The sequence below is a fragment of the Orcinus orca genome, chromosome 10, assembly GCF_937001465.1.
Source record: "Orcinus orca chromosome 10, mOrcOrc1.1, whole genome shotgun sequence".
NCBI lineage: Eukaryota > Metazoa > Chordata > Mammalia > Artiodactyla > Delphinidae > Orcinus > Orcinus orca.
In genome coordinates, this window is record NC_064568.1 from 51,753,349 (window position 1) to 51,779,871 (window position 26,523).

The 26,523-nt window shown below is 39.0% G+C and overlaps 1 protein-coding gene across 5 annotated transcripts in view; it reads right to left on the bottom strand.

The window, feature by feature from the left end:
* CNOT10 (CCR4-NOT transcription complex subunit 10) overlaps positions 1-26,523 on the bottom strand; it is a 63,016-nt gene that overhangs the window by 11,279 nt on the left and 25,214 nt on the right. For 3 of the 5 annotated variants that reach the window (XM_033405474.2, XM_004279692.3, XM_049715902.1), the window contains exons 9-13: positions 23,337-23,486; positions 21,377-21,579; positions 16,511-16,632; positions 14,583-14,759; positions 13,320-13,400 (exon numbers count right to left, since the gene is read on the bottom strand). In XM_033405474.2, coding sequence (XP_033261365.1) covers positions 13,320-13,400; positions 14,583-14,759; positions 16,511-16,632; positions 21,377-21,579; positions 23,337-23,486 — 733 coding nt within the window. The remainder of the gene's footprint in view (positions 1-13,319; positions 13,401-14,582; positions 14,760-16,510; positions 16,633-21,376; positions 21,580-23,336; positions 23,487-26,523) is intronic. The other 2 variants (XM_033405475.2, XM_049715901.1) reach the window with 1 other exon arrangement.

Sequence of the window (26,523 nt, forward strand, 5' to 3'; positions counted from 1 at the left end):
GCAACACAGAGTTGTCTAACACTCTGAAATCCTCTGACCAGAAATGCCCCTCTGGTAAAAGCAGAGCCAGGCAAATTCAGAAGCAGCCTGCCGTTTCCTCCTTACTGGCTCACTCCTGGTTGCTGGAACCTTATAAAATTATCTACTAAACGAAAAGCAGCCCCTCAACTCCTAACAACACAGAAAAGTAGACTGGCACAAGGAAATTGGTATTTATGGCCTTAGGTTATGATGATAAGGGCTAGAAGATTGCCCACTGTGGGTCCTTGTTTTATATCAGTGTAGAAACTGAGATCCAAAGTGATTAAATATATTCACTAGCTTAGAGTATGTGATTAAAGTCTGGACTAACTAACGGGCAACACTGTGGACTCTCAATTCACAGTTCTTCCCATCCTATCATACTGCTTCTCTGTCAATTCATAAGATTGCCCTAAAAATAAAGCAGAAAGAAAAGATTACATTATGATTTTCCTAATGCATACATAACTATGCACGCATATGTAATCTGTCTTTTTAAAAAGGAAGAAAACAGAATTTAATTGAAACATTACAAGTTTAAATTTTGTTACTGAGCACCTAATGTAAAATCTGAACCCTGTTCATAGAAGAGAGTAATTTAAGAGCAGGCAAGTAGTGTTATTTCCAAAGGGATTTTCCTAACAAGCCGACTGTCATCCTTGTGTCTCCAAGAGTTGTCTTCACTTAGCAAGGCTACCCTGTAGCCACGGCCCCTGGGGGAAGTCCTCTCCCTGATGGAAGACTCCAGGGCCCACAGGACGGAGGCCCTGGCTAATTATCTCCCATTTTCAGGAGCACTTCAGTGGTTAAGCTCTGTGTGGTAAGATTAGGTGACTTAATTTCCTCTTTTGGTTTATTTGTAGTTTTATTTTTAAATGGCAATAAACATTCATTCATCAGCCAGATATGCATTATGAAGACAAAGAATGACGTTTAAAGGCCTAAGTCTCCAGAGGCCCAAGACCACCATCAGCTCATGGCAGTCATACAATTTAATATCCGTTTTCATCTGTGACTTTGCCAAAGGCCAGGGTAAAACACAGCTCCTTAAAAGCAGAAGCCTGCATCTTTTGTTTCCTACACAAAGACGAGAGCAATTTCTCACCATCTGCAGTAGGTGTTTAATAGGTAATCACTGAAGACCACAGCTTTCAACATTTTAGATTTACTTCTCCAGGCACCCAGACCCCCACCTGTCCTGCTGGCAGGCCACCTTGCTGACCAGGCCAGCTCCTTCCCGGCTCCCAAACACAGGGGAGTCACCCTGCACGCTCTAGGTCCTAGAGTCTAGGACAGGCCTCACCTCAGGCAGGCTTGCTGGGAAAAGCCTGCCCTGGCCTCTCCTGACAGTAGGGGGGCTATTACTGCTCCAGCCCACTGTCAAGCCCACTTTGGGTCCAGAAATCAGTCATGTAAGATTTGCAGCAGGATTCTGTTTCCCAAACTATAATTATGTATAAGGTAAAAATCTTGTTTTCCTTAGCTTTTACCTCTTTCCCCATAAGATACCATATCAAATTAGAACAGGGTGAAAGATTTATACTAATAATACAAGCCTCCTATTAAAAAATACTTGAATATGTGAATGCAAAACTTAGGGGCATTTATGCTCCTCTTCTCAGAGTGCCTTCCAACCCACCCTAACTCATCTCTCACCACCCTCTCACTCATCCTCCGTTTCCTCTTAGAAAACAACACTCAATTCTACATAATTCCTGCAGACCAGTCACACTAGAAACACGCACAGCTCTCTCTACTGAGCCTCTGGAGAAATCACTTTACTTCTGATAGCTGCTACTTAAAATATTGACCCCCACCCACCAGCCTGCCCCACTACTTTCTTACTTCCTTGAGTCACTGTCCAATCTGCTTTACCAGCCACTCAGTGGATCTGACAGTTCATTAGACTGGAAGAACTATACCTCAAGGGAAAGGACACGCTAGCCTCTCCCCCCCACTGTGGCGGATCTGACACAGCCCCACCCTCTCCTCCACATGCTGGAGGAGCTGGCTTTAGGTCTACAGAATGCCAACCCTTGGAAAAGAAAGGAACAAAAAGATGAAGAAGAAGAAAGAGAAATGGGGAAATAATTTTCCTTAAAGGACCAAACTACAGCAACAAGCTATGTTAAGACAGGGCATTAAAATTTGTCAAGCCATATATTCTGTGAGTAAAATGAACCAAGTGTCTGAAATAGCTCAACCCATATCAAAAGAGGCTAAAATGGGGTAAATCCAGTCAGTCACCATCGGTCAAAGGAAAATAAATTCACAAAGTAACTTCATGGCAAATGTTATTTGAAAAACTGGCTTAAAAAATCCTATAAAGAATTTCTTCCAATAAACTGAACATGGTACTGGATTTTAAAATTTAAAAAAATATACAAGCTGTTCCCATTTAGCTACAAAAATCTAGAAAATGTTAAACCTGTCAACTTCCCATTCAAGAAAATTAAAAAGTTAAATTAGATAAGTTTTTCACTTCATGTCTTCTGTAAACACTTTGCTTTCTTTCTTTCTTTTTTTTTTTTTAACATTTTGCTTTCTAATAACAGTTCTGTGCAAAAAGAATCTTACTGACAAACACACCCCAAATCCAACACTAATATAAGCCCAGCTCAAAGAAGCTGAAGAAGTTTTCCTCCTCAACCAAATCTAGCATCTCAAGGAACCCAGTCTTACCCCTGGTGGCAAATAAAATGCAACAGTCACAGACATTGCATTTTATACATGGACAGGACCTTAAGACAATGCAATCCAATTTGACAGAAGAGGAATGAAAGGCCCAAAGGGGTTAAATGATTTGTTTAATGTCAGCAGGAGCCCTGTGGGGTTTCTCCAGAGTGGGAGACCACTGAAGAATTATTCTAACCCCCGCTTGTGATCAATGTGATCATCAGTTCAGCTGAATGGGGTCCTGGGACTCAGGTGTGAATCATGCCGATGTGAACACAAACTGCTGATAAGGTGAAGGATATGTCACACAGGCAGGTTCCCGCTTTGGCAGAGTTTATTAGATAAAAAAGTTTCAGTAGGACCAGACACAGCTGTAAGATTGAAATGGGGTCAAGTCTCTAGCAAGAGCAATATGAGATTCAAAAGATTATTAGCTATAAACCTGTTTTAGGAATGTCTCATGAGCTATAACAGAACCACTTGTGTAAGACCAAAAGAAATATGATTCCTTAAGTACACTAAAACTGCCTGTAATATTAATGTTATCAACCATTTGTTTGACTCATCTTCTTTTATAAACACTGGCCCAAGGGAGGTCCCTTTTAACTGAATGGGAAATAATTCACTGAGTGTCACATCAGAGTCTAAAAGAACTAATTAAGGTTCCATAATTTATACCTGTGGAATAACTGGGCCTAATTAAATTTGGTCTGAACATTTCCTTTTATCCATTTTGAGCCTCTTATTAAAAAAAAAGACAAATTGAAATTTCATTTTTATCTTGTATGCTTTAAGTCTGGCCTCAGTGTTATTTGCTACCCTTTTCTAGTTGTTATACTCTTTTCCAGGTTCTAGAGAAGCCTCCGATTTAGTTTTAGAAACTAAAAGTTCGCTAATATCACAATCTCAGAATGAATAACAAAGATGTCCTATTATTATGCAACATATAAGACTTCGTACATATCCATGACAGTTATTAAAACACTATGCGACAATGAAATTTTTTTTTTTTTGGTTGCGCCACTTGGCTTGCAGGGTCATAGTTCCCCAACTGGGGATTGAACCCGGGCCACGCAGTGAAAGCACCGAGTCCTAAGCACTGGACCACCAGGGAATTCCCTAAAATGTTAATACGTGACTAATCCTATGAACTTTTTTCTTTATCATAAGATACCACTAGTATGCAAAAGAATTAATAAGTTGAACTCTTACCTCATACTGTATACAAAAATTAACTCAAAATGAATCAAAGACCTCAACTTAAGTGCTAAAATTATAAAACTCTTAGATGAAAATATAGGGGTAAACCTCATGACCTTGAATTTGGCAGAGGATTCTCAGATATGACACAAAAAGCACGACCAATAAAAGAATAAAACATAAATTGAACTTCATCAAAATGAAAAATATTTGCGATTCAAGGACACCTCCAAAAAAGTGAAAAGACAACCGACAGAATGGGAGAAAATATTTGCAAGTCATATATCTGATAAGGGTCTTGGATCTCAATACACATTTCTCTAAAGGAAGAGATACAAATGTCCAATAAGCACAGGAAAAGATGCTTGACATCATTAGTCTTCAGGGAAATGCAAATCAAAGCCACAGTGAGATACCACTTCATATCCACTACAATGTATATTCAAAAAGATGAATAACAAGTGTTGGTGAGGATGTGAAGAAACTGCAACCCTCCTACACTGCTGGTGGGACTGTAAAATGGTGCAGCCACTTTACAAAACAGCCTGGTAATTCCTCAAATGATTGAACAGTTACCATAGGACCCAGCAATTCTACTTCTAGGTATACACCCAAGAAAAAGAAAAACATATGTCTACACAAAAACTTGTACATGAATGTTTATAGCAGCATTATTCTTAATAGCCTAAGGATGGAAACAATCCAGATGTCTATCAATGAATGGATAGACAAAATGTAGTATATACATACAATGGAATATTATTCAGCAATAAAAAGGAACGGAGTACTGATACAGACTACAACTTGGGTAAATCTTGAAAACACTATCCTAAGTGGAAGAGGTCAGTCATAAAAGCCCATGTATTGTATGACCCCATTCATAGGAAAGTCCCAAACAGTGAAATCTATAGAGAAAGAAAGTAGATTAAGGCTGGCGAGTAGATTGGGGATAAAGGGGTCACAGCTAAAGGGTGCAGGGTTTCATTTTGAGGTGATGAAAATGTTCTAAAATTGACTGTGCTGATGACTGCACAATGCTGTGAATATACTAAAAAACACTGGATGGTACACTTTAAATGGGTGAATTGTATGGTATGTGTGAATTATATCTCAATAAAGCTGTTTTAAAAATATAAGATATGAGTGATACAGTCAATAAATGTTTGACTTAAAAAAAAATTAAAAGTACATCCTTGGGACTTCCCTGGTGGCACAGTGGTTAAGAATCCACCTGCTAATGCAGGAGACATGGGTTTGATCCCTGGTCCGGGAAGATCCCACATGCCGTGGAGCAACTAAAGCCCGTGCGCTATAACTACTGAGCCTGCGCTCTAGAGCCCATGAGCCACAACTACTGAGCCTGCGTGCCACAACTACTGAAGCTCACGTGCCTAGAGCCCATGCTCCACAACAAGAGAAGCCACTGCAATGAGAAGCCTGCACACTGCAACGAAGAGTAGCCCCCGCTCGCCGCAACTAGAGAAAGCCCGGGTGCAGCAACGAAGACCCAATGCAGCCAAAAATAAATAAATTTATTTAAAAAAGTACATCCTTATAACCAATCACTATATGACAATCATTATCTCCCAAATGCACGTGGCAACATTAATATTTAAATCAAAGCAAATGGCCAACATATCAATCCCACACATGCTTCTACATTCTAAGATTCATTTGGACCTTAGGCCTTTTAAAGACAAATTTTTCAGAAGAGATATTCAGCTAAATTTTGTGGCATGTGAGAAAACTGGCATAGGAACAATATTATACATTTGTAGAAACCATGTATCAACAAATATAAACACTTCAAACAGTTCTAAAACCTTAGAGGCAGCATTGTCCAACAGAAATATAATTGGGGCCATGAGTGTAATTTTATATTTTCTAGTAGACACATTAAAAAAAGCAGAAACAGGTGAAATTAATTTTAATAGATTTAAATTAATCCAATATATCATTTCAACATACAGTCAATATAAAAAATTACTGACATATATTACATTTTTTAAAGTTTTGAAATCCAGTGTGTGTCCTACATCTGACCTTTCACCAGCCACATCTCATGTGCTCAGGGGCCACATGTGATGAGTGGTTCTGGTACCGGACACTGCAGTCTTAGGGTCTAAGGAATACACGTAAAATACAAAGAAAGGGTTTTTTTGCTGTTGTCAAGAAACCAAGTTTTCCATGTCATATCACCCCATAAGTGATATATATGTAAGAGAAACTGACCATTTATCAGTCATTAGTGGTTAAATTATATTTCCCCAAATAATATATTTAAAATTATATTAATTTTGAAAATTTTCAAAATACCTTAAAAATTTTAAGTTAGGTATAATTTTTATACCTTAAAATACATCATTTTAACTGCACAGTTTGATAAGTTTGAATATACACAAGTAGCCACCAGCCCAATTAAGATACAGAATATTTCTTTCACCCGAGAAAGATTCCTTCCAGTCAGTTCCCTAACCACTGTTCTGATTTCTATGAACATAAGTTAGTTTTGTATAGTTTTGCCTGTCGTATAAATAGTATAAATAAAATCATACAGCATGTGCCTTATATTGAGTAAAAGAAGAAACACGAAATGTTGAGTTTCATATCATGTTGACTTGTGCATCAGCAGCTTGTTCCTATTTACAGCTGAGTAGCATTCCAATACACAGAGTTGCCTGCAATATATTTTTTATTTTTTTAAACTCTTTTTAAAAAAATTTTGGTTGCACTGTGGGGCATGCGGGATTTAGTTCCCTGACCAGGGATTGAACTCGTGCCTCCTGCAGTGGAAGCGTGAAGTCCTGACCACTGGACTGCCAGGGAATTCCTGGCCTGTAATTTAGTTATCCATTCTCCCACTGATGCATGACTGGGCTATTTCTACTTTTTGTCTATCACAAGTAAAGCTGCTATGGAATTTTTGCATGGACAAGTTCTCATTTCTCTCAGACAGAACCTAGAAATAGAATCTTCTATTTTAAAAATTTAAAGTCATCGCATTTATTTAACTCAAGGCTACAGAGTGTGTGTGTGTTTTCTTTTTTAAAAAAATAAATTAATTAATTTATTTAATTTTTGGCTGTGTTGGGTCTTCGTTGCTGTGCACAGCCTTTAGTTATGGTGCGCGGGGGCTACTCTTTGTTGTAGTGCGTGGGCTTCTCATTGCAGTGGCTTCTCTTGTTGCAGAGCACAGGCTCTAGGCACGTGGGCTCCCGTAGTTGTGGCACGCAAGCTCAGTAGTTGTGGCACACGGGCTTAGTTGCTCCGCGGCATGTGGGATCTTCCTGGACCAGGGCTCAAACCCGTGTCCCCTGCATCGGCAGGCGGATTCTTAACCACTGCGCCACCAGGCAAGTCCCTGTGTGTGTTTTCTTAACTGAATGAAACCAATGGCTTTGCAGAGCTTTAGGTGGTTAAGGAACTGAAGCAATATTCTCACAGTGTCATTATATATATGCTTTTCTTCATCCATTATATTGGTATCTCTAAGTTCATCTGAGCCTCACAATTAAACTATTTAGTTGATTTCTGAGACATTTTCCTGTTTGGAGGACAAATTTCTGTTTTAATTGTGAGAATATTTTTCTGAAAGCTACCTTGATTTTATTTTATTTTTTATTTTTAATTTTTTTGCGGTACACGGGCCTCTCACCGCCACGGCCTCTCCCCTTGCGGAGCACAGGCTCCGGACACGCAGGCCCAGCGGCCATGGCTCACGGGCCCAGCCACTCCGCGGCACGCGGGATCCTCCCGGACCGGGGCACGAACCCGCACCCCCTGCATCGGCAGGCGGACTCCCAACCACTGCGCCACCAGGGAAGCCCTGAAAGCTACCTTGATTTTAATATGGAATCTCACAATTGCTTCAGGTGTCCTATGCCTTCTGAAAACATACTTGTAACTCGGTTAGAATAAATTTTTTTGGCCCCATCTTCTTTTACATACAATTGCAAAAAAAGAGAAAATAGTCAAGAAGCTCTGAACCATATGCTAAGAAGTGGCCATTAGAACAGTCATGATAATTTACAGCATATTAGTTATGCTGGAAATAGGAAATGAGGTTTTGCACTGGTGTCTTGGGTATTATAGAACAGAGGGGTCAAATATAATAGTCCATAAAAACTAAACTATACACTAGTCACACACATTTCCAATCACATAAAAGAATTCAGGTCAGAAATGGATGAAATCTCTAAGAATTCCAGGATCTCAACGGAGAACCACTGTGCTCAGACCCCTTTCTGTAGAAGACAGCTGGCTCCTGCCACGGAACTGCCCTTTAACACACCCAACTGCGCTGGGAGCTTTTATAGCTTTGAAAATTACCACACAAATCTTTTACGACTCCTTCCCCCACACCATTTGTCTCCACATTACCGTTACTACTGTCCTGTGGAGCGGTTCTTTTTATAAATCTACCCTAAGGCTCCTTCTGTCTTGTTCCATTTCCCTTCTCCCATCTGCTCCATAAGAAAAAAAGGTTAATATATATCAGCAAACCCCTCTTTACCTCACTTTATGATGACGGAATTCCCTATGGAGACCCTTTGCCCCTTTCCACAAAAATAGGGAAGTAGTTTTCTCTGAAAACCACCAATCCTCCTACTAGGGTGTGTGGAAAGAAAACAGTTGTGAAAGGCACAAAACTCTTTGAGAGGAGGTATGCCACCCTGCACATACCCTTCTCTTTAATGCCACTTACAGAAGGTAAAGTTAAATTACACAACTCTGCAGCTGTTCAACCAGTGTGGAATCATAAACTTCTTAAATTGCATATGCATACATAAAGCAACCCTAAGATTAGTATTCATTCAAATATATTTGTAAAAATTAAGTTAAACTTAAATATCGTTTCAAATACCTTCATCATTAAGGATTCCCCTTAAAAACTGTGCACAATGATATTCACTGCAGCATTATTTGTAATAGCAGAGACTGAAAACATTATAAATAGCTAAATATAAATCAGTGTTAAATAAACTGTCATATCCATATAATGCAATTCTATGCACCCATTAGAAAGAATGAAACAGAGCTCTGTACTGATATAGAACAATCTCTAGAGACATATTGTCAAGTGCAAAAAGTAAGGTATAGAGCAGTGTGGAACTCTGCAGCTGTAGTGTAAAATTCCCATATATACATATACTGGGATGATAATGAGAAATCTCACTGGAAGGATACATAGGAAACTGGTCAGCAGTTGCCCCTCAAGGGAGAGGAAGCAGAGGACTGGGATTGGCCAATATTCACTTTACACTGCAGAACCTTTTGTCTTACTTGTATTTTTACCATATAAAATAACCTATTAAAGATAGATGAACCTTGAGATAGCTATAAAATGCAGGTGGCTCCATAAACAGAGAAATGTATAGAAAATATTAGGCATATTGGGGAAGAAATGGTACATTTTTTGGGCAAATTAAAGCATTTTCCCAAATATGGTCCTGGCTGAAATTTACAATCCACCCCTTCTCATCAGCTCACTATACCAAACCCAGTTTAGCTTTACTTAACTTGCTCTGTTTTTACACATTTCCACTCGGATGAAAATCTAGCATAGTGAGTTTATTTTAGTTATATGGTTGGAATTTGATTTTTTTTTTTTTTTGGCCGCGCCATGTGGGATGTTAGTCCCATGACCAGGGATCGAACCTGTGCCCCCTGCAGTGGAAGGGCAGATACCTAATCACTGGACAGCCAGGGAATCCCCAAATTTGACTGTTTTTTTTCTTTTTTAAAATTCCATTTTAGGGACTTCCCCTGTGGTGCAGTGGTTTAGAATCCTCCTGCCAATGCAGGGGACACGGGTTCAAGCTATGGTCCGGGAAGATCCCACATGCCGCAGAGCAACTAAGCTCGTGCGCCACAACTACTGCGCTTATGCTATACAGCCCACGAGCCACAGCTACTGAGCCCACGTGCCACAACTACTGAAGCCCGCGCACCCTAGAGCCCTCATGCCGCAACTACTGAAGCCTGCACGCCTAAAGCCCGTGCTCCGCAACAAGAGAAGCTACCACGAGAAGTCTGTGCACCGCAACAAAGAGTAGCCCCCACTCGCCACAACTAGAGAAAGCCTGTGGGCAGCAATGAGGACCCAATGCAGCCAAAAAAAAAAAAAAGAAAAAAAAATATTGCTGTGGAGTGAAATAAAATGGAATTAAAAATTTTTTTTTTATTTTTGGCCGCATTGGGTCTTCGTTGCTGTATGCAGGCTTTCTCTAGTTGTGGCGAGTGGGGGCTACTCCTTGTTGCCGTGCGCAAGCTTCTCATTGTGGTGGCTTCTCTTGTTGCAGAGCACCAGCTCTAGGCACCCAGGCTTCAGTAGTTGCAGCATGTGGGCTCAGAAGTTGCGGTGCGCAGGCTCTAGGGCGTGTGGGCTTCAGTAGTTGTGGCTCGCGGGCTCTAGAACACAGGCTCAGTAGTTGTGGTGCATGGGTTTAGTTGCTCTGTGGCATGTGGGATCTTTCTGGACCAGGGATTGAACCTGCGTCCCCTGCATTGGCAGGCGGATTCATAACCACTGTGTCACCAGGGAAGTCCCACAATATTCTTTTGTATGTTTTGTTTTTGCCATTGTTTCACCAGTAATTTGTCATAGTATTTTTTTATTTTCTTGCTATCTTATGACTCATACAAGAAATAAGAATTCAAGAAATTTTAATGTAACTGAAGATTACTGAAAAAAACAATTACCGTTGTCAAGTTTTAAAAAATCAAAACACTGCTTTCAAAACCTTATATTACCAACTCCTCATTTCTAACTAAATTTGAGATTTTAGATTTCCCTCTATATAATCAGAAGATTAATGCTTTCCTCCTGACAATAGGATACAGGGGGAATATACACATACATAAAACCCAGGAAAGAAAGGTTATTACTGCAAAGTAGGAATCTGACAGAATAAAATAAAGAGATTAAAAAGCTGCTGTTTTGTTGAACAGGGTGCGTGGAGCCCTGAGCTCGTTGACAGTAATGCAGTGCCATGAACACACTGACCTGACAATACATGACCAGAAAAGGGCACATCTGCTGGCCAGTCTTTTCTCCAAAGGGATTCACTAAGATTAATGAAGTAACTTCATTTTTTAAAAGTTGGAAGAAACAGATATCCAGTAAGAAGATAAAAATCATCAGTTATCCCACTACTAGGAAGGTTCTGACATAGATCCCTCCAGACTTTTTTTATGCAAACAGACGTTAAAAAATATATTACGTTATTTTATAAAAATGTAATTTAAAACTGTTTAGACACAAATCTTAGCATTTTATAGCTCTGTTCCAAGACTTATTTGGAAAGTTAAATGACGTTAATCAAATGTACTATTATGAAAAATTACACAATTATGGATAGAGCCATACCTTATTTGTTTATATAAAATAAATTCTAGATGAAACAAAAATTTAGATTGGTGGTTGTGATAGTGTATCAGTAAAAGTGCTAGAAAACATGGCTAAATTTTTTTAAATCTTGGAGGCAAGAAGGCCTTTCCAAACATTGCACAAAATGGAAAAAAAAAGTAAAGAAGATTGATAATAAATGAAACTCTGCTTTACAAAATACCGGAGGGACTTCCCTGGTGGTCCAGTGGTTAAGACTCTGTGCTCCCAATGCGGGGGGGCCCAGGTTCAATCCCTGGTCAGGGAACTAAGATCCTATATACTGCAACTAAGCCTGTGCACTGCAACTACTGAGCCCGTGTGCCGCAATGAAGATCCAGTGCAGCCAAAACAAAACAAAACTAAATACCAGAAACAATGTTACAAGACAAATGATAAAGGCCAATTTCTTTAATATAGAAAAACTCTTATAAAAACAAAAAGGATGAAAAACCCAATACGAAAATGGTAAATCCTACAAACAGAAGGTTCACAGAAAAAGTAATATAGGTGATCAATAAACCTTGGCATCAGACTAAGCACCTTGAATGGACTGAAAGAAATGCAAAATTTTAAAGTGAGGTTGTTTTCCACTTATCAGGGTGATCAAATTATCATAAGAAGAAAAGATGCCCCGATCTTACCACCTAGTAGCTAATCTACTAATATAATTTTCTCCTAAGTGTTTGCCATCTGCTTTTGAGGGCAGTGCTTTTTCTTTTACCTCTGAATCCCCTGCAACTAGCACAAGAATGTTTGTTGGAAAAAACGTGAATGAACTACCTGCAATGCTACCTGCAATATATAAATGTCTTAACTATACTCTTCTCACTTTTTGCAACTTAATAGGTGAAAAAATAAGCAATGATGGTTTTCTTTCCATTTTAATTTGCAGTCCCATTATTGAAATCATTCTTAAAAGTAATGCTGAACCAATCAATCCTACTTCCAATATATGAAAAAATCATGGTCAAAATATTCCAAATTTGTTGAAAGATAAATTTATAGACTTAAGAAAGATAACCCCAAGGAAGAGTAAAAACAAAGAAAATCACACTTAGACTCATCATAGTCTAACTGCTGAAAAACAAAGACAATCTATGTTGACAGAAAAATGGCACCTACAATACAATGGCTGTGATCAGACAGTGGAGGCCAGAAGATAATGCAGTGACATCCTGAAAGAGCTGACTAAAAAGAAAACAAAAACAAAACCTAAAATACTGTATTCAGTGAAAACATCCTGCAAGAATGAAGATGAAATAAAGACAATTCTAGATTTAAAAAAGAAAAAACAAACAAACAAAAAAACACAAAACCTTAGAAAAACAAAGACCTGTACTATTAGAAATGCAGAAGGGAGATCTTCAGACTGAAGGGAAATGCTTGCTATCTTATATGTAAACTAGAATCATCAGGAAATGGTACTCATGTGGCTAAACATAAAAGACTACTCTGTTCCTTTTAACATATATATGACTGTTCAAAGCAAAAATAATGGGGCTTATAATCTACACAGACAAAAATATAACTTAACCAAACTGACACAGATGAAATAGAAAATCTGAAGAGCACTCATCGATTGAAGAACTTGAATTCATTATCGAAACTTTCCCGCAAAGAAAACCTATGCCCGATGGTTTCACTGATGAATTCTATCAAACGTTTGAGGAAGGAGCAATACCTATCTTATATAAACTCTTTCAGAAAACAGAGGAAGCACTTCCCAACTCACTCATATGTTCAGCATAACTCTGAAACTAAAACCTAACCAAGACACCTTAAGAAAGAAAAGCATGGACCACCCTTCCTTGTGAACATGGAAGCAAATATTCCTCACAAAATATTAACAGATCCAATCTAACAATTTATAAAAAAGGTAATAAATCCTGACTAGTATGGTTTAGTCACAAGATTGAAAGGTTGGTTTAATATTTGACATTTAATCAGCATAATTCATAACATTAACAAAATAAAGGAGATAAACAATGTGCTTACTTAGTAGGTACAATGCTAATTTTGTTTAGATACTCACTTTAAGTTTTCTAATTCCTGTTTTCTCAATGGGGAAGAAGGTGGAGCTGGAATGCATTTATCTCCATCGTGGCTTTTACTGCTAAAATAAAGATAGACTGCTAATTATGAAGCACATGAATAAACAATTAAATGTAAAATTTTGTTTCCCTATACCCACTCCCATGCAACTTTTTATGAAAAAAGTGTAAAAGAACCAAAACATTGAAAAATGCGTAGTAACTTGGTATCACTAACATGTTAAAGCTACACTGCATATTGAGTTTCTTTTTCCCAGTACATGATACCGCTTTAAAAAGTCTCTAACAGGGCTTCCCTGGTAGCGCAGTGGTTGAGAGTCCGCCTGCCGATGCAGGGGACACGGGTTTGTGCCCCAGTCCGGGAAGATCCCACATGCTGCGGAGCGGCTGGGCCCGTGAGCCATGGCCGTTGAGCCTGCGCGTCCGGAGCCTGCACTTCTGGAGCCTGTGCTCCGCAACGGGAGAGGCCACAACAGTGAGAGGCCCGCGTACCACAAAAAAAAAAAAAAAAGTCTCTTAACAGAAAAAATATCTCTACTATACAAAGGAAACCACTCCAGTATTTTCACACATTTCTCATTCTTCTGTCTTTTACTAAGTATAGTAAAGCATAACCCCTTGATGGAGGAAAAACCATTCCACAATTTTGCTTCAAATTTTCTATAATAAACATGTTTTTCTACTATAATCAAGAAAAAATGCTGAGATGGAAGACTTGAGTTTAAAGGTGCCATGTGAAAAAAGAACTCTCTACATATAATGGTGTTTGTTTTATTACTAGATAAACTCTCCCTATTTCTATAGATTGGCATAATATTTAATTGATAGTAGGAAACCAGAAATGTATAGAAATGTTCTGGAGGTCAGTGGTTTACAGTATGTTAAGAGAAAAGGCAGAAGATAGTAAGAAAAGAGAAGTTTTAGGGACTTAAGTATTTATTTTAATAAAAGTTAAAGAAAAAAAAGCCATTTCTGACAGCAACCGGATTTCTTGCAGTGATTCCTCCTGGCAGTGAAAAGCTGTGACTTTCAACTTGTCTCGTTTAAGGTTCTTTCCTCACTTAGGCTTCACCTTATTTCTCTCTTCCAGAAATACTTAAACATTCATACTTTCCTTTCTTATTACTCAAAACAGAGAACTTTGGAAATTCAGGCTGCAGATTTCAGGAATTCAACTACAAGACAGAGGCTGACTAATGAAGTCCTAAAGATTTCACCAAGGGAGGTCAAAGGGGTCAGAATACCTGCAAGTGTCACTGCTTTCGCTGCTCTCTGTGTTGCCACCTAATTGATTACTATTTTTAGACCCATTTTCCTGCTTTGGATCTTGCTGTTCTTCAGGTAACAGCAACAAGGCATTTCTGAGACAAATGGCTGCAAACTCCATACTGGCTACAGGAATGGCTGAAGACTGTCCATCACTAAAAGAACAAAACCAAGTTAGCTAAGAAAACAAAAACAATAAATAAAACTTTTCTATTATCAGGAATAAAACCAATATAACTGTAAATAAAAACTTTGCCATCTAAGAGGTAGAAATTTGAATATAAGCAGTTATAAGAGAATGCTAAAGAACCCAAATCCTAAATATTATACGGGCATACCTTGGAGATATCACAGGTTCGGTTCCAGACCACCACAATAAAGCAAAGATTGCAATAAAACAATAAAGCAAAGATTGCAATAAAACAATAAAGCAAAGATTGCAATAAAACACTACCCTGTGGTCTATTAAGTCTGCAATAGCATTATGTCTAAAAAAACAATGTACATACCTTAAAAAAACTTGTTAAAAAAAATGCTAACCATCATGAGCCTTCAGCGAGTCATAATATTTTTTTTTGCAATAGTACCATTGATGACCACTGATCACAGATTACCATAACAAATAATTATGAAAATGTTTGAAATATTCCAAGAATTACCAGAATGTGACACAGAGACACAAAGTGAGCAGTTGTTGTTGGAAAAATGGCACCAACAGACTTGCTCTATGCAGGGTTGCCACAAACCTTCAGTTTGTAAAACACAAAAAAAGCAACATCTGCAAAGCTCAATACAGCAAAGTGCAGTAAAAGGAGGTATGTCTGTGTATAAGATATAAAAAGTATAAATAATAGATTGCAAGTATATACATTAGACACCACATTGTGTCTATAGGAATGGGACTGAGGCTAGGAGACAACCTGAAGGATATCTGCAACATCAACGTTAAACTAACAAAGGAGTTATAGACAAGGAAAATTGTAGTGAAGGCCAGGACAGGTACAGTCAGAACTGGAAAGAAGGGAAAAAAGTAGATTTGTCACATTTGAGCCTTGTTTTGGTTGATGTTTGCTTTTGGAAATACCTTATTTACACATTTTGAAAAAGCAGCGTTATTTGTCTTATAACTTTGTTGAGATTTTATATAACTTCCTGTTGGTTTTATATATCAAACTAAGTCAGCTTTATTAGGGGGAAAAAAGTGAAAAGTAGTAACAATTTTGAAACTGTAGGAAAGTGATGCTTTAACTTGTCTTTTGAACGAAATCTGCATTATTGTTGAAATAAATTAAGAGCAAAATATTGTGTGCCAGATACTTTTTTAAAACTTTGGGAAAACTTTTAAATGGTAGTGAACAATTTTATTTTTGGGAAAAGGAGCAAGTTTCTTACAAAGCCTACTCCTTTAGAAATAAGAGCAACGCCAAATTGGAATCTATGTAAAAGATAAAGATGCTCATATTTAAAAGTTGTTCAATTGAAAAGTAGTTCTACAAGTGACAGCTTTATAATACTTTTGTTTATATATGTGTTAGTACTTTTTTATCCTGATATTAAGAATTAGCTTTAGGGACTATGAGAAAATAAAAATAACTAAATGAAAAGTATCAATGATAAACGATATAAAAAGGAAAGATGCCCTCTTCTGGACATTCTGAATAATGGCACTGAATAGACCAGCGTTTCTTAGGGCGTCAACAATTTCAGCACCCATGGATGTAATAAACCAAAATCATATGTCAAATAACATTCACCACATACCTACGTATAGGAGTCTATTTCTTGAAGTAGCAATAAAATCTAATTACAAAGTGGCTCCTCCTATGAAGTAATTCCTAAGCATATTTTTTATACATAACATTACTATGAAATATTATTATACACTTTCTCTTAGCAAAATACTTACTTATATACAGTATTTTGTATGGACTGTGACGCCAGAACTATTTTACGATGATAGCCTTGACCAACAATAGACTGTACAATTCCTTTTTTACTAGGAAGACCTTTAGTTTCTTGTTCAGAAGTCTACAAAATACAAATAATTTCCAATTAATTTAATGGAATTGTAAGATGGGGTATGAAAAATAATCCAGTACCTTTTATAATTACTCTAAGAAAATTCTTAAGATCCTTAAGATTCTTAAGATCAATGTGGAGTTTTGGGTGATACAGGAAATGTCTGGTAGTGAAGAGACGAGTACATGAGTCTGAAAATCTGCAATATACACTCCACTTTATTAGTATAAGGTCTGAGGTAATTCTGAGGAAAAAAAGCAATTCAAGAATGACTCAAGGGCTTCCCTGGTGGCACAGTGGTTGGGAGTCCGCCTGTCGATGCAGGGGACGCGGGTTCGTGCCCCGGTCCGGGAGGATCCCGCATGCCGCGGAGCAGCTGGGCCCGTGAGCCATGGCTGCTGGGCCTGCCCGTCCGGAGCCTGTGCTCTGCGATGGGAGAGGCCACAGCAGTGAGGGGCCCGTTACAGCAAAAAAAAAAAAAAAAGAATGACTCAAGTGGGACTCTGTGCTTCCACTGCAGGGGGTGCGGGTTTGATCCCTTGTCAGGGAACTAAGATCCCACATGCCACAAGGTGCGTCCAAAAAAAAAAAGAATGACTCAACTAACAAGGTCCTACTATATAGCACAGCACAGAGAACTACATTCAGTATCCTATGATAAACCATAATGGAAAAGAATATATATAAAAAAAGAATGTATTAAAGAAAAAAAAGAATGACTCAAGCATTTATTTAGAATCATTTATTTGGACCATTCTGTGCCCCAGGCACCATGCTGCATGTGATGGGCACGTCGATGTCAGAGTAAGGAAAATAAAAGCCACAAAAACACAGTGAACAAGAGAAGGGAAACAGCTACACTTCCTAAAACACAGATCTTTTCTTTCTTAATTGAAAGTTTTAATTATAAGTGTCAACAACATATACATACTAACAAGCTATATATGTCAAAATTTACGTGGGCACAATTCTTACCTTCTAGAAAATTAAAATTCTAAAGCCCTGTAAACATTAAACTGAAAATAGTAAAAGCTACTTATACATATAGTTTTTTTTTTTTTTTTTTTTTGGATATTTCACTACAGTACATCATCTCACTACAGGAGCCTGGTGATGCCAATTTCCTTTATCTTCCCCCTTCACTCTAAGTCTCTGATTTACCTGCATTTTGTAAAGTCCTGCAGATTCTCATACACAGGAACAAAATGGAGCCAATTCATAGGAACTTGCAGAGATAAACTCTGCCCTGCAAAAAGTCCATCTCTAAACACAAATGTTTCTGTACTACTTATTACTTCTTGCTCCGTAACCGAACTTTCTTATAGTTGTACTTCCATATATGTATGACTTTAAGCAAAACAAGGATTCACTTGTAGATTCATTTTAGAAAGAAAGTATTACGTAACACAAAAAATACAATAAAACTGACTGTCTTGAGGAGGCGGCTAAGGAACATTAGTGAAAAATAAGAAAGAGTGGATATTCTGAACCATGATTGGAAGGCCTTCTCTTCTGACCTTTTTTCCTGGTGGGGTGATAAATTTGTGATGGTTTGTCCATACTCTCTTCCCTGATCCTTAAGGCTGTAGAAGCTGATCAGATGGCTAGATCTGGATGGAACTAAAATTCCACAATAATATACCATAGCTTCAACAATAGATCAGTAGCCAAAAAAGTGTGCCAGAACAGTCTTTATTTATTTATCTATCTATCTATTTATTTATTTATTGTTGCGTTGGGTCTTCGTTGAGGCGCGTGGGCTTCTCATTGTCGTGGCTTCTCTTGTTGCAGAGCATGGGCTCTAGGCGCGCAGGCTTCAGTAGTTGTGGCATGTGGGCTCAGTAGTTGTGGCTCGTGGGCTCTAGAGCTCAGGCTCAGTAGTTGTGGCACATAGGCTTAGTTGCTCCGCAGCATGTGGGATCTTCCAGGGCCAGGGCTCGAACCCGTGTCCCTTGTATTGGCAGGCAGATTCTTAACCACTGCGCCACCAGGGAAGCCCCCAGAACAGTCTTAATGTAAAATAATGATATGTAATTAAAGTATTTGCAATTTTATAGTGTCTTGGCAGTAGGAACTGCACTCAAGAAATACGAGTTTCAGAACTCAGAAAAATAAACGGCACAGTTTCAGAAAAGTAAATGGTTCATGGTGATTTTTTAAGTAGCCTTCTCTCTTTTTTTTTTAGAAAGAAGGAAATTCTACCATTTTGAATGAATGAATGAATGAATTTGGCTGCATCGGGTCTTAGCTGTGGCACGTGGGATTTCTGCTGCGGCGTAGTTGCGGCACGTGGGCTTAGTTGCCCTGCATGTGAGATCTTATTTCCCCGACCAGGAACTGAACCTGTGTTCCCTGCATTGGAAGGTGGATTCTTAACCACTGGACCACCAGGGAAGTCCTAAGTAGCCTTGCGTTGGGTCTTCGTTGCTGCGTGTAGGCTTCCTCTAGTTGCGGCGAGCAGGGGTTACTCTTCATTGCAGTATGCGAGCTTCTCATTGTGGTGGCTTCTCTTGCTGTGGAGCACGGGCCCTAGGCATGTGGGCTTCAGTAGCTGTGGTGTGCGGACTCAGTAGCTGTGGCTCGCGGGCTCGAGAGCACAGGCTTAGTAGTTGTGGCACACGGGCTTAAATGCTCTGCGGCACGTGGGATCTTCCCCGACCAGGGATTGAACCCGTGGTCCCCTGCATTGGTAGATGGATTCTTCACCACTGCGCCACCAGGGAAGTCCCTGAGTCTATGTTTTTTATCTAGCAAATCTTTTCTTATATATCATACACTGCCCAGGTAAACATAAACTCTGCATCTGCCAGAAGAGGTCTGAAACAACATGCATCAGATAATGAGGACAAAATGACCTCTTTGGCATCACCAATTTAATAATTAAATTGGTTCTGTTTATTAAAAAATGAATTTATTTTGGAAGGTACAAAGTGCTCTGTTCAGCATCCCTTTTGTCCTGAGTAAATAAATGTTATGAAATTTTATTTGGAGTTCATAATTTCTCCTGTTGGGATTTTCCTCAAGTGTATTTTGGGGTTGTTTTTACTGTCTTTTCGGTCACCTCAGGTTTTATTTTACTTTATTTTTCTGTCCTTTTTTTGTTTTTGGCCGTGCTGTGCGCAGCTTGCAGGATCTTAGTTTCCCAACCAGGGACTGAAAGTGGGCCCTTGGTAGTGAAAGCACTGGACAGCCAGGGAGTTCCCCACCTCAGGTTTTAGAAAGAGGAGAAGCACAAAGATAAACATAATTGTTTATAGCAAATTTCCTATTAGTAGCACAGACTGTGAGTGTTCTGGTATCCACCAAGCTATGGCAACCAAGTCATCTTTACCATTGTTTAAAAGTTACAAATTTAGGGCTTCCCTGGTGGCGCAGTGGTTGAGAGTCCGCCTGCCGATGCAGGGGACACGGGTTCGTGCCCCGGTCCGGGAAGATCCCACATGCCGCGGAGCGGCTGGGCCCGTAAGCCATGGCCACTGAGCTTGTGCGTCTGGAGCCTGTGCTCCACAACAGGAGAAGCCACAACAGTGAGAGGCCCGCGCACCGCAAAAAAAGAAAAAAAAGTTACAAATTTAGAACTTTCCAGAAAAAATGGGAGGAAAAAACCATCAGAATGAAATCCATAGAAGAAAGACAATCCTAAAAGTACTATTTCTAAAAATAAGTAATTTTAAAAGAAAATGTTAAACCTTACTAAGGCCTCCAACACTGATTAAATTCATCACATTAAAGAGAATAAGCAATTTCTACAGATTCTTTTGTTTTAAAAAAGTGTAAATTCTGCCTTGAGTTGTTTATCAGCTAATTTAAGAATTATCTAATAAGAATGTTGTCCCTTAAAAGAGACAATGAAATAAACCATTAAAGCCTCAAAGACAACATTCATCTCTTCCCCCAGTGGCATACTCAAATCATAAGCTACTTTAAGTATCAAGTGTGAAAACTGCCAGGCAAACACACCTCTTTAATCCCTTTAGTTCCTGTAGTTGCTTTTCAGGAAGCGTTATCACCTATGGCAAGCATGCCAAGCAAAACCTCAGGATGCCATACCCCCCACCTCCACAGACCTGATGAGCCTGAGCCCAGCAACGGCGGGGGGTAGGGGGTGGCTAGGAAATGGGGTGTCTGGTGATTCTGATACAACCTGTCTTTCCCCTACCTCCCACTGACCCCTCCCCACTTGAGATTCAAAAGGCTTTCACCAACTGCCGTTTGGAGATAATCTAGGCATGGACATTAGTGTAAACTGGCCTATTTCTCACGGCCACCGTGGATGAACACGTGTCAGAGAGAAACAGCCTGGTAATCCACTAACTCGACAACATTTACTGAATCAAAAGTAAACCCTGCAGGCACTGGAGGAAGCACAGCATAATGCGGTTCTTTCCACACTCACTGTGTTATCAGCAGCCCTCCTTTAATCACTGGGCGCACACACCACTCTCACGCCAGCTGATGGCGTGGCCCCTGCCCCAGCAGCTCGCAGACCACTGTTTCAACAGATATGACCTTCTTAATGGCTTCAACTTTTCAACATGACTGCTGACACATGTTGCCGTGCTCACCAAGAGTCAGAAACTGAACACATGACTTCATGAAACTAAATTTTGTCCAACTGATAAAGAACAGAAGACTATCTTTACAAATTCCCTGAGAGTTAAAAAGGGGAGGAGGTCTTTATGTTACCAAGTATTTATTGCTCTCTATGCAACAAGTGGGGGTGGGGTGGGGGTTCAAAAAGACAGAGACTCACCCCCTTATTGGCAGCAATGCAGCACTCAGCCAGCCTCAGCCAGAGGCGGGGGTTTGCATGGTAAACCTGAACAGCTTCAATCAGACACTCAAATGCAGCAAGAGGCCTTCCAATGTGAAGCAGCTGAATCCCACAGTTATACAGCAACTCATACCTCTTGTTGGTTAGTAATGTACACATGGGTCTTCCTGAAAATTTTTTGCCTGATGATAAAAAGCAGATGAGAATCATCAGATTTAAAATAACCGCTCCACTGAAAACATTTATTCCACTAAGTACTCAACTACTGCCTTTTTGACACCAATGACCCCAATCCCCAATCTGAAGTTGTAAACAGCTCTCACCACAGTGATGATCTCCATCCCCAACCCCACAAATATCCTCCAGAGGCATCTCAGTTGTCTGTGCTTGTGGGGCCAGAGATGTGTCTTCTCATTACCAGCTCCTCAGGCAACAATGTTCCAGGAAGGCAAAGATCCACTCTCACTCCACTGAACCTTACACTACCTTTGCACACTTTTAGAGCCTGCAAGAAGATTCCACTCCTTTTCACTTTCAGTTCAGTTAGCCATGTTATCATTATGTGTTTTCTTAACCAGAAGCATTCAGTTAATCTTAGGTGTTAGGGAACTTTACCACGGAAATAAAAAATTAATGTACTATATACCTACAGTGACTATCGTTCACTCATTCTTTTTTTTTTTTAATTAATTATTTATTTTTGGCTGCGTTGGGTCTTGGTTGCTGCACACGGGCTTTCCCTAGTTGCGGCGAGCAGGGGCTACTCTTCGTTGCGGCGCGCGGGCTTCTCACTGCGGTGGCTTCTCTTGTTAAGGAGCACAGGCTCTAGGTGCACGGACTCAGTTGTTGTGGCTCGTAGGCTCAGTAGTTGTGGCTCGCGGGCTCTAGAGTGCAGGCTCAGTAGTTGTGGTGCACGGGCTTAGTTGATCTGCCGCATGTGGGATCTTCCCGGACCAGGGATTGAACCCGTGTCCCCTGCATTGGCAGGCAGGTTCTTAACCACTGTACCACCAGGGAAGTCCCACTCACTTATTCTAACTTTTGCAGGCCATAATAAAATGAGACTAGGGAATTCCCTGGCAGTCCAGTGGTTAGGACCTGGCACTTTCACTGTCAGGGCCCAGGTTTGATCCCTGGTTGGGGAACTAAGATCCCACAAGCCGAGTGGCGTGGCCACAAAAAATAAAAAAAAAGAAAAGAAAAAAAGAGACTGTGATTTTTGGGATACATTTTCCATCAATTAAATAGTCTTTAAAATATTTTAAAAAGCGGGACTTCCCTGGTGGTCCAGTGGTTAAGACTCCACGCTCCCAATGCAGGGGGCCTGGGTTCGATCCCTGGGCAGGGAACTAGGTCCTGCATGCTGCAACTGAGAGCCCACACGAGGCAGCAAAGATCCCGTGTGCTGCAACTAAGACCAGGTGCAGCCAAATAAATAAATACATAAATATTTTAAAAAATAATTTTTTAAAAATTAAAAAAATTTTAAATATTTTAAAAAGCTAAATAATTGCCTGATTTTAAGCATTTCAGATCAAGGATCCACATCCTATGAATATTAAAGGAATAAACTCTAGGAATTTGCTTAAAGATTGTCAGGTGCTGTCAACAGTATCACATTTGAAACTCTGAAAGGAAGCTAGAATAAAACTAGTTTGGCACAGTCAAGAAATCTTAGCAAAATATTTTGCTTTATAGCATTACCATATGGGATTACTGACTTTCAAATCCATGAAAAAATGAATGTAGCTTAAACTTCTTTAATTATTACTCAAAGGAGCAACATCTACTAAAAATCCCGAGTCAAATTTTTGGGCAGGATCGGTGTTAAGTGTATGTAAGAACACATGGCATGCATTTTATAACCAGATGCTTGCTCTTTAAAATCATATTTTCCTCAAGTAGTAAAATATAAACTGTCCCCCTTTAATGGGCTTACCTGGATCAGTGCTACCTGCACTGAGCTGTGCACAGACGTTGTCGTTCTCCTGCAGAGCCTTTTTAAAGTAGAAAATTCCCAAATTGTGCTTGCTCATGGCAAAATGGATACAACCAAGATTATTCCAGAACATGCACCTCAAGCATTCACCTGAGAAAAACATACATAAGTTTATCCACAAATTTTACTGCTCCTACATATCATACAAGAATCAGGCTTAGCAAGCAAGAGTTAATTATATATGCAATTCTACTCAGTCCTTACAGAACAGTTTACAAGGCATTTGAAATTTAGGAAACATGAAAATTTTGTAAATTCCTTTTCTCTTAAAATCTCTTATTAAAGGTGATAAATCAATCCTGCATATTGATTTTGTTAGCCTGTTTAGTTTTTTCTTCTGATTTAACTTTTAATAATCATAGGCAAATAATACAAAAATGCAAGGACAAGAAGTATTTATTAGTAACATATGTATGCACTGCATCCGCACAACAAAATATTATGTACAAACTGGAAGGAATGCAGCAAGCTACAGAAACAGTCAAAATATATTAAATGAAGAATAGCAAGTGTATATAAACAGAACATGGAAAATCCTGCTTTGCTTTGTTCAACTCTTAAGTCTCCACTCTTCTTTCCATTCACACTCCTTTAAATATGACTATGGCTGAGCATCTATCTTCCCATGTGTGTTGGGCATTTGTATTTCTTATCCTGTACACTTGGCTCTTCCTGCTCTTTACCCGTTTAAAAAATTTGGTTACAGATGTTTTTCCTATTGGTTACCTGCTAGTGTGTATGTTATAGAAACCTTCTGTCACATCTGTTTCAATTATTTCCCTCCACTGCCAGTTTGTCATCTGTCTTGTGACTTGGTTCAGAGTGTGTGTGTATGCTTATGTTTTCAATCATAAGAAGTTTTACATTTTTATGTGGTCAAATTTGGTAATCTTTTCTAAATTGTATGGTTCTTAGATTTTGGATAGTGTTTAATCGAGGCTTCCCCACCACAAAAACAAAATATTCATCCAAGTTTTCTTTTGCTGTTTTTATGATTTTATTTTTACATTATAATCCTGCATCTCTCTAGATTTTATTTTGGTGTAATGAAAGCAATCCAGGTTTTTATAAAATGTTTTTTTTTGGTTTTTTTTGGTATGTGGGCCTCTCACTGTTGTGGCCTCTCCCGTTGCAGAGCACAGGCTCCAGACACGCAGGCTCAACGGCCATGGCTCACGGGCCCAGCTGCTCTGCAGCATGTGGGATCTTCCCAGACTGGGGCACGAACCCGTGTCCCCTGCATCGGCAGGCGGACTCTCAACCACTGTGCCACCAGGGAAGCCCTCTAAATTGTTTTTTTCTAAATGGTTTCCCAAACATTCCAAAACAATTTACTGATAGTCTGTCTTTTCCTCAATGATATAAAACACCCAACTAGATTGATAAAATTAATAATCAGAATATTCATTGAATGCTAAAAATTAAAGGTTGGCCTCTGATATGTTTTAAAATTAAACAATGAGAATATTTAAGAAAGAAAAAAAAACTAGGCGGAGGAAAAAAGAGTAAGAAATACATTAATATGTTTTAAAGGAGGTTGCTTCTGGCGAGTGGCATTATGAACAATTTAGGAGAAATTCTATTCCCAAATCTTCTCTAATAAGCCTATTTTATCAGCAGCAAACACTGAATTTTATGTGTGGGAAGCAAATTAAAGATTTTAAAATTAATACTATGAAAAATATCAATACATTAAAGTATATAACTATATATAAAATCTATCTTATTAGATTATCATAACTGTTGACTAGTCGACTACATGTCCTGCTCCATTTTAAAGACTGACAATATCTGAAATTCTGAAATCTGTGTCAAGACAATTCTAAGTAAAATTTCTGCAATGTATATTACCTTTTTAGTCTGAGAGACCGTTCCAGTTTGGGTATTACAGGGTCTCTGAGGAGAAACTATGACAATAAAAACATGAAAAATAAAAATTTAACAGAATCAGAAATGGGTACTCAGAACAAATGGAGTACCCAAGAGAATTATAATGGAAAAAACTGACTTTCTCCATCCTCTATGACTCCACTGAACTGAAGGGGTGAATGCAGGAAGGTTTGAGTATGTTTGCATGTGTGTTCTGTGCATTGGTCTGAATAGAATCTCAAACGAAACAAACACTATATTCATCCTTTGCATTCTGAACTTGGTACAAAATATTTTCAATAGTTTAACCTTGGGGACTTCCCTGGTGGTCCAGTGGTTAAAGACTTCGCCTTCTAATGCAGGGGGTGTGGGTTCGATCCCTGGTTGGGGAGCTAAGATCCCACATGCCTCGTGGCCAAAAACCAAAACATAAAACAGAAGCAATACTGTAGCAAATTCAATAGAGACTTTAATTAGATTTCTTTTTTTAAAAAAATAAATTTATTTATTTATGTCTTTTTAAAATTTTTATTTATTTATTTTTGGCTGTGTTGGGTCTTTGTTGCTGTGTGCGGGCTTTCTCTAGTTGCGGCGAGCGAGGGTTACTCTTCATTGTGGTGCGCGGGCTTTTCATTGTGGTGGCTTCTCTTGTTGCAGAGCACAGGCTCTAGGGCACGCGGACTTCAGTAGTTGTGGCACGCGGGCTCTAGAGCGCAGGCTCAATATTTGTGGCACACGGGCTTAGCTGCTCTGCGGCATGTGGGATCTTCCCAGACTAGGGCTTGAACCCGTGTCCCCTGAATTGGCAGGCAGATTCCTAACGACTGTGCCACCAGGGAAGTCCCAATAGAGATTTTTAAAATGGGCCCCATTAAAAAAAAAAATCTTAAAAAAATAGTTTAACCTCATTTCTTGAATAAACTGATTTTCCTTCTTCCCCATAAAACAGCAATGATATGAACTTAAATGACAGCTACAAATTCTACCTTTCATTTTAGTATCATATTATTCACTGCTTTTATGGGAGAGAAGGGAAAAGTAAAAACATTATGATCTCATTTCCTTAAAAGGACTCATTTCACAAAGCAAAAGACCAAGGACCTTATGCCCTGGACAGAATTTCTAAGCTGGTATTAAAACCAAAATGATATAAAGAGCATATGAAGTGAAAGAAAAGTAAAATAAGAAGGGAGGTTTCTTTTAAAATGGAAATGAGTAATAAAATACCAGGAATTTTCTGAAGCAGCAATAATAAAAC